The 15,617-nt window shown below is 37.8% G+C and overlaps 2 protein-coding genes across 2 annotated transcripts in view; one reads left to right on the top strand and one right to left on the bottom strand.

Annotated features, from left to right (window-relative positions):
* The window catches only part of acsf2 (acyl-CoA synthetase family member 2), a 37,088-nt gene that overhangs the window by 16,411 nt on the left and 5,060 nt on the right, over positions 1-15,617 (top strand). The window contains exon 10 of the mRNA XM_056255638.1: positions 350-426. Coding sequence (XP_056111613.1) covers positions 350-426 — 77 coding nt within the window. The remainder of the gene's footprint in view (positions 1-349; positions 427-15,617) is intronic.
* chad (chondroadherin) lies at positions 10,041-14,981 on the bottom strand. The gene is made up of 4 exons (XM_056255644.1): positions 14,047-14,981; positions 12,393-12,556; positions 11,940-12,079; positions 10,041-10,266 (listed from the first exon to the last, which is right to left on the bottom strand). The coding sequence occupies exons 1-3, from the start codon at positions 14,830-14,832 to the stop codon at positions 11,944-11,946; spliced, it is 1,086 nt and encodes a 361-aa protein (XP_056111619.1). The 5' UTR covers positions 14,833-14,981; the 3' UTR covers positions 10,041-10,266; positions 11,940-11,943.

The raw sequence follows: 15,617 nt of genomic DNA, 5'->3' as shown, positions 1-15,617 counted from the left end.
TGCGCAGTGCGATCTGATACAGCCCCTGAAGTGACACAGGAAACAGAAATGCTGCATAATAATAATGCAAGTAAACGAGACGAAATAACGTTAAATAACATTTCGTCTCGTTTTGGTCAACGAAAATGAAGAGATATTTTAGCATAGTTTTTATTTTGTAAACCACATTTAGTCTCGTTTTTATTCGTCAACAATATTGCATGATACATTTAATTATAGTCATCGTCACATGACCAGCATTTACGTTGCGTATCGTCTCGTTTTCGTCACGTGATAAAGGTATGTTGACGACGATATTTAGTCATAATTTTCTTTGACGAAACAAAAGCCTATGTTTTGTTTCTGTCAGGCGTTGCTGCTGGTTCACCTTGTCCTCCTGAAGTCATCCGTAAGGTCATCAATATCATGGGTGTTAAGGAAATGGTGGTAAGTGAAGGGGATTGTTCATTCTGTTATAAATCAGGCTGATAATAATTGTACAGTCGTGGTCAGAATTATTGGCACCCTTGGTAAATATGATCAAAGAAGGCTGTGAAAATAAATCTGCATTGTTTATCCTTTTGATCTTTCATTCAGAAAAATCACAAAAATCGAACCTTTCATTGAAGTAAAACTAATGAATATGTGGGGGAAATCACATTATGAAATATTTTTTTTTCTCAAATACACATTGGCCACAATCAATTCTGATGTGCAGCAAAAGATTGTTGAGCTTCACAAATTATTAAGTGGCTGTAAGAAAATAGCCAAAGCATTGAAAATGCCCATTTCCACCATCAGGGCAATAAATAAAAACTTCCGATCAACGGGAAATGTCACAAATCTGCATGGAAGAGGACACGTGTCTATATTGTCTTAAAGGGATAGTGCACCCTAAATTGAAAATTCTGTCATTAATTACTCTCCCTCATGTCGTTCCAAACCCATAAGACCGCTCATCTTCCGAACACAAATGAAGATCTTTTTTATCAAATCTGAGAGCTTTCTGTCCCTCCATTGACCGCTACGCAACTGAGACTTTGACACTTCCAAAAGTCCATAACAAGATTGTAAAACCTAATCCATATAAATTGAGCTGTTTAGTCCAAAGACAGACTCAATCACTTTATATTGAACAGATTGAATTTAGGCTTTTATTCACATATAAAAAAAATCATCAATGCACACATCTGTTGTGGTAAACTGAAGCTCAAGAATGTTCGCTTGATGTGCGAGAACCAATGAGGTTCATTCTCGAAGAACCTGCTCAATCGAACCGAAACAGAGGTTCGGTTGAGCTTCGGTTTATGTTCGCTGATCAATGTTTAATGTCAATAAAAGCCTCTCAGACAGCACCTACATCACAAGTTAAGGAGGGTTTCAAGTAAAATCATTTGCTCTCATCCATAAACATACTCCATAGTCAGTTGTCAGACACTACTGGAACTTTATATGGGACCGGGTTCTATGGCCAGATAAAATTGAAAAAAAAAAAAGAAGCTTTTTTGCTGCTAACCAGGGTTTCCGTTGTCCGGTAATTACCGGACATTGGCCGGGAAAAAAATGAAATGTCCGACAAAATTAAATCTCTCCGGTCAAATTGTCCGATTAAAATTGCGTAATAATCCCGCCCCCCTAACACAATATGAATTTGAGAATAATTCTAAAATGTATAAAGCAAAAATAGACCGACCTTTGGCTATGTTATAAAGGAACAGGCTCTAGGGTTTGAAAGTTATAAAACAACATCGCATGCTGCATTTCAAATAAAGCGCACGCCTATAACGGCTGTAATATAGACCTAAACAACGAATGATTGAGTGAGACGTTTCAGATATGGCCAGGCCCATTGATATTATTGATAAAGTTGATGATGCAGACTCGCCATCTTCGCAGTAGTGAACGCGCCTATAGAGAGAAGTGTGCACGCGCCGGCGCCTCCGGGTCCTGATTAGCCTATATTGTCCACTATTGCTTCTTATTTATTAATCCGGGCAAATTTGTTGATGAAACATTGATTAAAATTAATATACAATTTATACAAAACGAAATTTCAAGCAAAAATAATATTCGAAGATCACTGGGTTGATTATTATTCGAAAATCGCAGCCCTCCACCACATGCACGCACACATGCATTAGACTATACACCAGAGCATGAGCAAAGCGGAGCGGTGTGACGCTTATTATAAGTTAAAAAAACTTAAATATACGTTTCATATTTATAAATAATATAATGTTATTTATTTTTTTTCATCTATGTTGATTAGGCTATATGAAAAGGGAACCGCATGAGATGAGTAAGATAGGATCATAAGATGACCAATAGGCCTATCGGAAAACATTTGGAATTGGTCAGACATGATTTTGACCACTTATTTAGTTTTGTTTTGTAGAAAGCCTTTCTTTAAAGTTTATTTCGTTTTGTATAAATTGTATCTTCATTTTAATGAATGTTTCATCAACAAATTTGCCTGGATTAATAAATAAGAATTTATTCATATGAAGTGAGCATTTCTCTCTCTAGGCGCGTTCACTACTGCGAAGATGGCGAGTCTGCATGGTCAACTTTATCAATTTATCAACAATTTAAATGTTTCATGCATAATCATTACTTTCGCCGGTTATTTGTGGCAAGCTTTATTTCAGGTGTTGCGTGATATCTCTGCGCCCAATAACAGTGCTTCGCCTGTGCAGAGTCTCCGCAACAGCGATAGATTGAAACGCGCGTCCGAGTGAAGATTGCGCAAGAAGCTTGATTTAAAAAACAACTGATTTTAGCGCTAGATCTCTTATTTAATAGCGAACTAAATGAATGATCTGCTAGTTAACTGGATATGTTTTATTTATTTGTATTAGGTACATCCGTGCCTCAATGTTTTAAAAAGTGAATGTGTGTGAAACCATAGTAAAAAACAATTGGTGTTAATTGACGCCAATCGGACGTTCATGGTTTTTTCCGTCTATTTGAAAGTTAGGCTAATAATAACATGTTGCATTCTATACGGCCTGATTATGTCATTTTTTTAAGTAACATAGCCTGCCTCGAGTTTTCCTCAACTTGACTAATTAAGAGGCGATATTTGACCGGCATTTCATCAAAATGTCCGTTAAACGAAACCTCTGCCGGTCACTTTGACCGGCACCATTTTTTTCTAGCGGAAACTCTGCTGCTAACATACAAGATGGGTTTGTTGAACGCAGGGATGTTGCGGGCCTATTTTTCTGCTGGATGACATCTTATTCAAATACATGGCCTCATGGATTATTTTAAATACCAACCGATAAAAAATCGAAACCTGGCGGCCTCTGCCAGAAATCTTATAATGGGCAGTGGTTGGATCTTCCATCAGGAAATTATCCAAAACAAATATAGAAATCAACACAAAAATGGGTCACTGTGCAAGGGTCTGCCATGGCCATTCCTATAGAAAATTAAAGAGGAGAGTGTATCAACATGGACTTGGAAATTTGAAGCATCTGGAGAGATTCTGTATAGAGGAATAGTCTCTGATGTCTTGTCAGGTGTTCTCCAAACTCATCAGGCATTATAGGAGAAGACTCAGAGCTGTTATCTTGGTAAAAGGAGGTTGTAAAAAGTATTGAATAAGATGGTGCCATTAATTGTGGCCAATGTGTATTAGAGAAAAACATTACATTTTTTCCCCCATTTTAAATTGCTTTACTTAAATGATAGGTTATATATACACTGTAAAATGTTTCCGTTAATTTACACCCAAATTTCAACATGATTAACCTGTTATTTTTAATAACTGCGCCTTACTGTTAATTTTAGGGAATATATGTTAAATAACACCTCATTTTTGTTATTTAACACCTCATTGTTAAATAACACCTCATTTTTGTTATTTAACCGCAAAATCGAAAATTCAAGCAAAGATGTCAGATAGAGTAGGCTAGTCTGGTATGTTTGGAGATAAATGCCGATATGCAATTTTATGCTTATTATATAAAAAAGTTATTATATCAGAGAAGTTAGCAATTTCATTTCGGTTTTTTAGGTTGCTATAAACAACGACTGATTCAATCAATAGTCGACGGTGCAATCCATTACTAACAAACTAATTGTATGCATTTACTGAATGAAGATTAGAATTAAACACCTGATTTCTCTACTGCAAATGTTATCAAGAATAATCTTGCATAGCCTATTCCACAGACAGAAATAAGAAAGTTTGCGGTGTTTTCTGTGCATGGGCAAATGTGTTTGTTATCGTGATTCGTGGGTGTAATAGCTTTTTATTAACTGTTAATACCCTACACTCCGGATTTTACGCGAGAAGGCCTAACGTTTTAGTTGAGGAACTGCGCTCCCAATGTGTGTGTGTGTGTGTGTGTGTGTGTGTGTGTGTGGGTGTGTGTGTGTGTGTGTGTGGGTGGGTGTGTGTGGGTGTGTGTGTGTGTGTGGGTGTGTGTGTGTGTGTGTGGGTGGGTGTGTGTGTGGGTGTGTCTCCCTCTGAACACGGTGTAAATATCCGTATGTATCGCACGCTGGCAGGCGCCCGCGCCACCAGTCTATTGGCGCCACTATTTGAAATAACATGTTCATACAGTATTTTTTTAATACTGGGAAGGAGCGTAGAAGGCATTTGAACCTGCCGGCAACGAACACGGAGATCCATGTCGGAGGAGGATCGCGGTGGTTACATCGACCAAAATCACAATAATCCGGTGAGAGAGTTTCTTGAAAGTCATACATAGTTTTAACATCTATCAGTGATGTTGATGTATAAGTTACTAAACGCCACGGACTTACACCACATGAAATGAAGTAACGGAACTTAGCTAGCTAGCTGCTAATGAGCCTAGGTGATTTCGATAGTTTGTCCATTAGTTTTTAGAAACAATGCGCTTATTTTAATGTCTATTTATGTATACGATCTAAATCTATAAACAATAGGCTAACATTACGCCTATAACTCTAAGTAGCATTCCCGTGGTCAAGTTTGTGTGGCATTCTTGGCATGTGCATGTCTGGTTAAAGCAGATTCATCCTGAAAATCAAACGGCTAACATAAATCTATTTACTGATAGCAGCTAGCTGTTTATTATGCTAGATAACGTTAACTTAGTTGGTCTAGTTGGTCCAAGTATTTAATGAATTCATGTCAGCTGCTCGTCTTTGATGGATTATAGCGCTAGCTGTTTGGGCTAACGTACCAGACATGCTGGTGTGACTATTTTATGTGCAGGTTTTAGCCTATTAATGAGGTAAATCCAGCAAAAACAGCTATTACTGATAGGGCTAGTGCAGTATCTAGCTATGTGAACAGCTATTCTCTTTTAATTGCCTTGGTATAGTGCACCCTATTATTATTATTTTTTTTGCTGTTTTGATTATCATTGAGTTGTAGATCAATGTTTACATTTGTTTTCTTGTTTTTTTTTATTACAGATGCAGGATACCATCCCTGATCACACTGCTGTTCAAGATGATATCCCAGGATTTATATCTCTATCTCTCTATATCCCCTCTCTCTTTATCTATCTCTTCCTGTCTCTCCATCTCTCATTCTATCTATCTATCTCAATCACTGGTAGTCTTCTGTCATTAATATTGTGTTTAATTTGTTAATGTCCTAGGGATATGCCACTGCAGCTGACCTTGAGAGTTCACTCTTTATACCTGCAACTCCTCGTCTGATACTTCTTGGTAAGTTGGTTTAGATAGGACAGTTGGCTTTAGAGTTGTATGTAGTGAATTCAATGGTATCAAACTAAACTATTCAAAATGAAAACTAAAACAGAAATTTGACAGTTAAAACATTTCTGTTTCAGGAGAAACGGGAAGCCGCTTCCAGCGCTGGATGCTCAGCCTTGAGGGCCAAATCATTTGCAAAGGGATCCAGTCCACCTTTGTGATAGGGCTGGCGTCTTTTTTCCCCTGTTTTTACATCTTTAACCTACAGTACAAAGAGGAGGCAGCCTGCACGATTGAATTCATCCAGAGGTAAGATATTGTCTGTTAACACCTGCATATTTTTCTGGCTTAGCTGTGGCTCAAGCATGGTTTTAACAGGTCTGGTGATGGGATTTAGCAATTAACTTTGATTTAGAAAGTTTTAGTGCAACTTACAATATTCACAGAGGCAAGAAGATAGTGCATGTTGAGGATAGTTCATGTACATTTGTTGTCTTTGTTGTGCTGCCTGTTAGTCTGTGTGAATTACTAGATTTTTAACCAGTGTATAATTTTTCAGATGCTTTGTGGGTTTAAACCCAGAAAAAGGGACAAAGGCTGCAAAGGGGAAAAACAGAAGAACTTTGTCAATTCACACGTCGCCAGCCTCTTGCTCAAGCTCATGGACTTTCAGTGGGATTTCATTTGAAAATGGTGAGTAAGATGTATACATTACACATATGTTCAAACAGCAACGACTCAGGAGCTGGGGAAATTCATTCTAATGTTCATTCTCAACTGCCTTTCAAAGTTAGAATGCTGAACTCCTCTTCCATGCTCTTGCCATTCTTTTTTTGTTCTTTCAATGAATTGTACTCATCACCCTTTCTATTATTTTTTTATTCTGTCTGGTTTGGGCTCTGTTTCTAAAATGAGCTTTTGTTAGGTCAAGCCATGTGATTTAATTTTGGATTAAAAATGTGAAATTATGGAACTCATATCTCTCCTCTCTCTCTCTCTCTCTCTCTCTCTCTCTCTCTCTCTCTCTCTCTCTCTCTCTCTCTCTCTCTCTCTCTCTCTCTCTCTCTCTCTCTCTCATATACAGACCCAAAGGATCCTCATTGTGTGCTTTGAGAAAATGGTTAGTGGTCTAAGCAGTGACAGAGTTTTTATTGTTTATTGCTCTTTATTGATGAAGAGTTCCATTAAGTGTTGGTTTGAATGTATTCATACGTTGAATTTTAGTGGTTTATGTACCACTAAGTGTTGATGTTCAGTATTTTGTTATAATGAACAATGTATTTGCTACTTTTTAAGCCATGAACATGAGAATGTTTGTGATTAATCTGAGCCTATGTGTAAAAATTTTATGTGACCAGGAGTCACAGTGTATATCCTTGGTTTGAGTTTTTTAGCTGAATTTTAGCATTTCAGGGAACATTAAATGTTGAGGTTTAGGGCCTTATCTTGCACCGACGCAGCGCAAAGCCAAACGCAAGTGTCTTTGCTAGTTTAAGACAGACACAGTTGTTATTTTCCGTCCAGCGACCACAGATGTCAGCAATGAACATGATATACAGTATATTTCTATGATTGGTCTGATCCATGTGTGCCTACATTTGTAAGTATTTACCTTTCAGTGTTTGTATTACAATAAAAAAAGTTAATTTCAACACAGAACTATTCGTTTTCTTTCACTTAAGTGTTATCTGATGGATTATGCCTATTCTTGTATTAACTCAAGCTAGAATATGTCTATAACAATCAGTGGTACACGTTACTATATGCTAAAAATAATTAACAATATTTAATGGAAATAAAATAAATGGTGATTTAACAGGAAAATAATGGTAACACTGCTGCCAGTTGTTTCCTGTTTTTTCTGTGATTTACAGTAAATTCCTGTTGAAAAACATTACGGGGAGTGCACTGTAAAAAAACAGTAACAGGAATAAACTGTTAAAATAACAGGAAAATAATGGTAACCCTGCTGCCAGTAATTTCCTGTTATTTAACAGGGAAATAATTAACAGTGTATATATATATATATACATTTTTATAAAAGGTTAAAATAATTTAGAATGCAGATTTATTTTCATAGGCTTCTTGTTCATATTTACCAAGGATGCCAATGATTCTGACCAGGATTGTACAGTATGTATACTACATGTCAGTATCACTAGGGGGAGACAGAGATTTTCACATTAATGGTTTAGCTGCAATTTTGATATTTTCTTTCAACCTCTCTGAAAAGTCTGATGATAATCATGAATTGAATTAACGCATTAAAAAATCACTAATAGAACAGCTCACCTTGTCTGTACTTTTTATTTCAGTTTTTGTATACACTGAAACTGAAATAAAGTACATCATCTTTCTCTTCTAAGAAAATAAACTTGCCTTATATTTACCACACCTGATATTCCATACTCATATTAAATATTCCCCTTATATTTGAGTGATGTACACTAATGTTCAAAAGTTTAGGGTTGGATTTAATTTTTTTTTTTTTCCATTATTATTCATATTTGCTCACCGTGGCTGCTTACCTTTGATCAAAAATACAGTAAAACAATAATATTGTGTAACAGTACAATGTAAAATATGTCTCTTTTCTCAGTTATATTTTATATTTAGTGCAATGTTTATTCCTGTGATGGCAAAGCTGAATTTTTAGCATCATTAATCCAGTCTTCAGTGTCACATGATCCTTCAGAAATCATTTTAATATGCTGATTTGGTCCTTAAGAAACATTTCTAATTGTTATTCATTTTGAAAACAGTTGTGCTGCTTAATATTTCTGTGGATTCTTTGATCCAAAAGAACAACATTTTATAACTCTCTTCATTTTTTAAAAGAGTTGTTAGGGAGAGTTCAGCAGAAAAATAACACAAACTGTATGACTTTATTTCTCTGAGCTGCTTTCTTTCATACAGTGAGGCTGTCAAACTTCAAAAAGAAAGAACCAAACAAGTAATCCATGTGAATTGCTCTAAGTCTTAAGGCATAATAGCTTTGTGTGAGGAACAAACAAAAATGAAAGAAGAAGACTTAAGTTGTTCCCTGAAAATATTTCACTTTATGAAACAAGAGCAGTTTGGGCATTGTTATGAATAACTCATTTTATTTTTCACAAAAGAAAAAAGTCAAACAGGGTTTAAGAGCAATGAGGTTGTAGTAGATGATGACCATTTTCATTTTTGGGTGAACTATCCTGTTAAGAAATGGGTATGGAGAAGGTAACAGTACTACTCTTTTTCTAAGCACACACTGCACAATTTTAGTGCATCCACTTGAAATTCATAAAGTTCTCATTATTGTTAGTGCTTTATATGTATTTTATTGAACATGAGTACATCACAGTAACAAACTGATACCATTACAAACTGATACCATTATACTGGAGAACCTCCATTTGTCTCAATGTTTTAATAAAAAAAAAAAAAAAAAATTTTACCCGCTCTTCCTAAATCCTTCTCTTCTGGCACCATCATCATCATTTCTTGATTTTGATTGGTCAGTCACAGCATCTTTAATGGCTAATCTTTGGCAACCAATCCTGATCACCCTGTCTAGATTCTATTTTGTGATAATGACATATCTTACATATATTGTCTCATTTACTTTTTTCATGGCTATAAGGAGTCCACGTTTTCCTCGCCTGTGTAGCGTTTGACGTTGGTCAGAGATTTGAAGAAGAGGTCAGGTCATGTCACATCTTGAATATGTGTCAGTTTTAGTCATGGTCAAGATTGGTTTGTCATGTTTGCAAAGCCTCAGAAACTCTTGCGGGACGTTGTGAGATGCATAAAGCTAAGGAGGATCTCACAATGTGGAAACAGGATCCTCACGAAGAGCTCCGCTTTGATTATAACACTGTGGTGGTTATATAATATTAAGTGCTTCTACCATGAGAATGGGAGTATGACTTGAAATATCATAAAATGAGAATCTGTAGAATAGATAAGGTTCATTCTACAGTGGCTCAAAGAATGCCTGCAAAACATGTTTGGCTGTGATGTGCATCCTTCTACATTTTTATGCTGAAAAATTTAACATACAGTATGCACATCTATAATAGACCCTCTAATAAAAGACTGATTTTATTTTTGATGTAGATATAATTGAAATTATAGGTTTTGTCATTGAAGAACATTTCGAACTTACCTCAAACATAGTCTAGATGAAGTCTTTGTCCTTCAGCAAGGCACTGCTGAGTTTCTAAATAAATGCTAATCAATGCAATGTCAATCCATTCTACCAATTCTCATTTTATGGAGTGTGTTCTATGTTCTATGGTGTGGAAAAAAACTAGTCCTGTGATGATGGATTTACTGCCAGGTTGTTTGAATTAAAAATATAAAACATAAAAACAGTGAATACTAAGAGTTTGAGGCACATTTCCGTTGTGGTGTTCTTATTTGTGAATATTTCACTTTGCAGATGTACCCAGTTGCTCCTTCGGGGTGTTTGTCAATGTCTGTGAACACATGTATGCTATTCATGTTGTTTAGTATGAATTGAGTCAGCGCATTTATGTCACAAAAAAAAAAAAAAAGAGGAAATGGACAGTCCCAATGTAGCAGTCTGCATTGCTTTCCTTTTCTGCACATTGAAGTCCTGACACCTGGACAGGCCCTGTCCTCCTGAGGGAACATACAAATAAGTTTGCCAAGCTTAGTTTTGGACATCTAATGTTCTGCACATAGTGCCAAAGCCAAAATGGAAAAGTACAAACAAACGCTAAAGAACAAAGAGACCAGAAAGAACATGAAGGATAGATTCGAAGAACATAACAGACAATATTTTACCACAAGGCAGTGGCCCAAACCCATATCCTGACCAGACAATATTTTACCACAAGGCAGTGGCCCAAACCCATATCCTGACCACAATTATAGTATTACCAGTCACTCTTTTATGTTGGAGGAGGTAAAAACGCATACGATTAGCATTAGCCTCTCGATTCTCTTGTTTAAATATGCGACTTTAATTTCTCACAGAAGTTACTGGAAATCAATGCTTTAGGATGAAGTGATTATATTATGTAAATGCAATATAATGAATTATGGGGAAGGTGTATGCATAACATAATTCAAAACATAAGCCAAGCATTAATAGCTACTGAATTAGAGGTAAGTCCACCAATGACTAAATTGGTAACTTGGGACCAGGCTTCTCCTGTCCCAAACCTTTCAAAACTTTGCTTAAATAATTTCATAACCAATTTATCACATCCGCAGTGGCCTCTCTGGCCACTTGAACAGAATCTCATGAGTATCTCCTGATGAAAGAGTCTTTTATAGAGATCATGGGAGAGCAGTGGTGTCTTGCTCTGTGCACCACAGAGAACCCTTGAGACTAGTTAGTTACTCTGTTTTTCTTCATCATTTATTTACATTTGCAAATCATGTGGAAAGAGGCTAGCTGTCATACTGAAGTCTGTGATTAATGTCTCATTTTTATGAGCCTTAATCCTGTGGTCTCATTTACAAGACCTCTGTGGACCACATAAACCTTGTATGGGTCTGGATATTAGACCTCAGTTTAGGGTGTGGGTCTCAAACCTGGAGGACTTGGTTTTGGCTATGGTGTATAGCAGTCTTTTATCAGGATTACTTCACAGGCTTCTTATTTTGTTATTTGACTGCTGGTCTCAGACTCTCAGCACTCTTGCAAATACTTCTAAATATTTAAATAATTTGACAATATTTTATAAACTGTATTATACACTGCCCTGCCAAAAAAAATTGCGGTTTGGATTTTAATAGGCAAATGCTTAAGATTCTATGATTGGATCATTGTTGCAGTGACTATGTTTTGCAACATTTCTTCTATCCCCAATTGATGGAGTGTGTAGCTTTTCATTTCTTAAACAGCCATGTAGGAAGACACATCATGGCCATATATCTGGATGACAGTGTCAAGATTCATCAGGCTCAAATTGTAAAAGAATGGTTGGGTGGGAGCATGAATAATAACTTTCACACAAGAGTCCAGACCTTAAATTCATTGAATGTCTTTGGGGTGTGCTGAAGGAGACTTTACAGAGTGCTTGACTCTTGCATTGCCAATACAAGATCTTGACCAAACATTGATGCACCCCTTCATGGAAATAACATCACAACATTTATTTCCATCAAGAGGTGTATCATTTCCAGCATGAGTCGAGCACTCTGCAAAATCTACTCCAGCACATCCCAAAGACTTACAATGCATTTAAGGTCTGGACTCAGAGGTGATTTTTGTTAATGCAATGTCATTTCTGCAGTTTCAAATGTTATGAAGTTGTGTGAGTGGAATTAACAGGGCTGCTCACCATCTCAGAGCCGTGGTCCCTTCCTGGTCCTCTTTGCCTTGCAGCGGGTGAAAGCAGTGCTCTCTCTTATTTGCTTTCCTTTCTGGTTTCCAGGAGAAGCACAAACTGCATCAGGGCGATTGCGGCTAGTGTCCATCCATCTGCACAAGAAAATCCAAGCATTTAAAGCAAACCTAAAGCACCCAATGTCAATTACTGTTTGAATAAGTTATTACAATCTTATTAAATATTAGAAAGACAAACATTTTTTTCCCTTTAGAATAACATGCGCCAATGAATTGTTCACGATATTACCAAAAGCGTGTATTAAGAAAGCAAATAGGTTTGATTTTGATTTCATGTTGACTTTAAATGAAGCCATGAAGTAAAAAATGAAAGGCATAGTTTCTCTTTATTACTGCATCAACCTTAAATAGTTATGTTTGAAGTGATGATCTGGGTTTTTTCTCTTACTTTTTGAGATTTGCTAATTGGCAGGTGCAGCTCCAGGGGTTGTTAAACAGAGTGATGTTCTGGAGAGTGCTAAACTCAAGGCTGTTCGGCAGCGATTTCAGCTTGTTGTTCTCAAGATGCAGAGACTTGAGAGCCGTCACTCCCTCAAAGGCAGCATTCGAGAACTTGATGGGTAGAAAGGACAGATAGACAGTGTATATACAGATGATAACATGTTACAACTCACTGCTTTGCTTCTGCATGTAGAATATCCTAGCAATTAGCATTCAAAGTCTCTCTTAATATCTGAAGGAGACTTGTGGATGCTAGACTGAGGGCTTTTTTTCCACATGAAAGGCCTCTCTCATGCGGTCCTCTGTGCCAGAGCTTATGTAAACCTGTCCACACTCTCCTTCCAGCCCTCCGTCAAACTTCATAAGCGTATGCAAGGCTGCTAAAAACTTCACCAAGGTGTTAGACGTACTGGTCTGCATGGTGTCTGCTTTATAGGAAGACGACGGTTGAGGAGCTGAGACAGTGTACACACCGTGTCTGTGGGTGTGTTATGCAAGCGTAGAAAAGATGCACTTATTGAAAGGACGTTTTGGAAATTTCCACTCAGAAGGCAAGAGACGTGGAGAGTTTGGTAATTTGAGGCGATAGAGGATGGATCATTTCCATCATGGAAGGGTTGTTTTCACTTTTTCTGTCTGTCCACTCCTCCCATCGACCTGCTCTTTTGCCAGAAATGCCTGCAAAGGGCTCACTTGTCCATTCAGATGAGGCAACAGCAGCCTAAAAATACTTCTCTTCATGGGCCATGGAAAACCCTGTTACTATTTACCTGTCTGCTAACCCTTGCTGACCTGTTTACATGGTTCGCCAAGTGAGAGGAAAAAACATGGCTCTCAAAATAAAATTCAGCAAATAGACTCTAAAATTATCCACATGTGAAGGAAGAGTGGTTATTTTTTTCCCTTTTCTATCATACAAACAGCATTGACCAACTGCATGGGGCTAATACTTGTTGATGTGCTTTTGCCCACTTCTCTGTGTGTTTTATATATCTATCTAAAAATATCTAAATATATATATATATATATATATAAAACAATTATTTGAAAATATTTTGGTCAATAATGTGATAGTTTGCACTGGTATCAGTCCATGTGGAGATTCTGTGGAAGTCAGATCAAAGACAAGGAAAAGATAAATGTATCTCTTAAACGCTTTCATTAGCCGTTTAGTGATCCACAGGGGAAAATCCTGCTGGAATAGCACATGTGCATCCTGACATAAAGCACATGTGACCTTATTTAAGGCCTGAAGGGAATGGACAGAATATCAGGAGTATCTTATTGAAAGAAAACAGGTGAAAGTTTCCAGCACAGGTCTGTTTTAGCCAAATACCACTTTGTTTCAGTCTACAGTTTGCATTTATTCCAATGGGGTTGCAGTACATTTGCGTGGCCAGCTCTGATGGGATGTAAAGTTTGTTTGCCAATGCTAAGCTTCCCGAAAACCCAACACAAACATGCATTTATTTAGCCACAATTTTAGAGGCAGGCATTATGGGGAAAGCATTTTGGTTCATAGTCAGCATCTTCATTTTTTTCATGTTTTATTTTAGTTTTTAAGTGTTTCATCTACAAAATAACTGCTATGTCAGACTTACCTTCTCCAGGCTCATGTCATTTAGATGTAGCTTCTCCATGTAGCGGCCGAAGCTCCGGAATGCGTGGTCAGGGATGAGGCTGAGAGGGTTTTTGGACAAGTTGAGTTCCTCCACGACACGCAGCTTGCTCATAGCCAGTAGAGGGTAGGTAGACAGCTGGTTACGGTCCAAGGTTAGAATGGCCAGGTTCTCCACTTCATCAAGAGAACCTGGCTGTATGGAGCTCAACTCGTTGCCACTCAAATATAGCCATCGGAGATCATTAGCACCTGTGAAAGTACCAGGCTGCAGCTCTCGAAGCTTGTTGTTGTCGAGCTGCAGGATAAACAGGTTGACCATGGGAGAAAAGATGCCCTTCGGAAGGATTGTGATGTGGTTACCATCCAAATAGAGATAGGTCAGTTCGGTTAGGTCCTCAAAAGCACCTGTTTTGATGGTGCTGATCTCATTATTAGACAAGTAAAGGTAGATGAGCTTCTTTACCCCTTTGAAAGCCTGGCTGGAGATCTCGCGGATCTGACAGTGCTGCAGATGCAGAGAAATTAGCCCCTTCATCTCGCTGAAACCCCCAGTTGGGAGATTTCCCAAGTTGTTCCTTTGCAGATTTAGGAGACGAGTGGCCTCGGATATGCGGGGGATCTTCTTCAGTCCGACGTTGTCACAGATAACATGTTGCAGGTCCCCATGGCAGTGGCACTGGCTTGGGCACTGAGTTGGCGCGGCAAACGCAAAAGGGACGCAAACCTGTAGACACACTAGCACCAGTAAGAAGCTGAAACTGTACATGATGATGGAGTGTTGATCAGTCCACTGCTTTATGCTATTAGGTGTTCTTTCTGCTTTACTCCGAGAGACGTTTGCAGCAGGAACATATACAGACTGCAAAAGTGGTCCACACAACCTCAGAGTAAAGAGAGAGAGTGTGTGTGAGTGGAGAGAGAGGGCTAGATGTGAGCTAGAGAGAGAGAGAGAGAGAGAGATAGAGGGGTGTGTGTGAGTCAGAGAAAAGTAGGGGAGAGAGCTGAACGCAGTACTAGTGTTTACAATAGTCGTAATTATAATCACAATCACAATAATCACTTAACTTACATAGCCATTGCAAACTTAACGGGGTCATATGATGCTATTTTAAAAGTTCATTATTTTGTTTGAGTGTAATAGAATAGGTTAGAACATTATTTTTCACATATTGTACATTATTGCAGTACCTCTATTCCCAGTCTGAAACGCTCTGGGCTTTTCGGAAGGAGGGTCTTTGTAGAACCCGGAACTCTGAGTGCTCTGATTGGCCAGCTGACAAAGTGTATTGAGCTTGGCCAAACACCTCTAGCTTGAAACGAAACTTATCATATCACGGGCTTCAGCTTCCAAAGCAACTAAACACCATCTGTTAATGTCATCGGTTTTACCGTATCAGTTTGAACCCGAGTCAGATTCTGAAATTGCAGATTGATCGGAGCCAACTTTGCAAGCACGACTTGTGTACACCCTTACGTAACAAAAATATATGGGAATATACCGTAAAATATAATGCGATTATATTACATAATACATTTCCATATATGGGAAAC

The sequence above is a fragment of the Rhinichthys klamathensis genome, unplaced genomic scaffold, assembly GCF_029890125.1.
Source record: "Rhinichthys klamathensis goyatoka isolate OS25496 unplaced genomic scaffold, OSU_Roscu_1.1 h1tg000121l_1, whole genome shotgun sequence".
In the NCBI taxonomy this organism is placed as follows: domain Eukaryota; kingdom Metazoa; phylum Chordata; class Actinopteri; order Cypriniformes; family Leuciscidae; genus Rhinichthys; species Rhinichthys klamathensis.
Note: the sequence above shows the minus strand (reverse complement) of the source record. Positions and strands in the feature narration are given on the sequence as shown.

Bases quoted from the DNA above. Each gene is read 5' to 3' on its own strand.
- chad (XM_056255644.1), bottom strand. From the start codon at position 14,832: ATGTACAGTTTCAGCTTCTTACTGGTGCTAGTGTGTCTACAGGTTTGC. The intron at 12,557-14,046 runs GTAAGTCTGACA...CTACCCATCAAG, and splicing joins ATGACATGAGCCTGGAGAAG to TTCTCGAATGCTGCCTTTGA. The intron at 12,080-12,392 runs GTAAGAGAAAAA...TTTCTTGTGCAG, and splicing joins CAATTAGCAAATCTCAAAAA to ATGGATGGACACTAGCCGCA.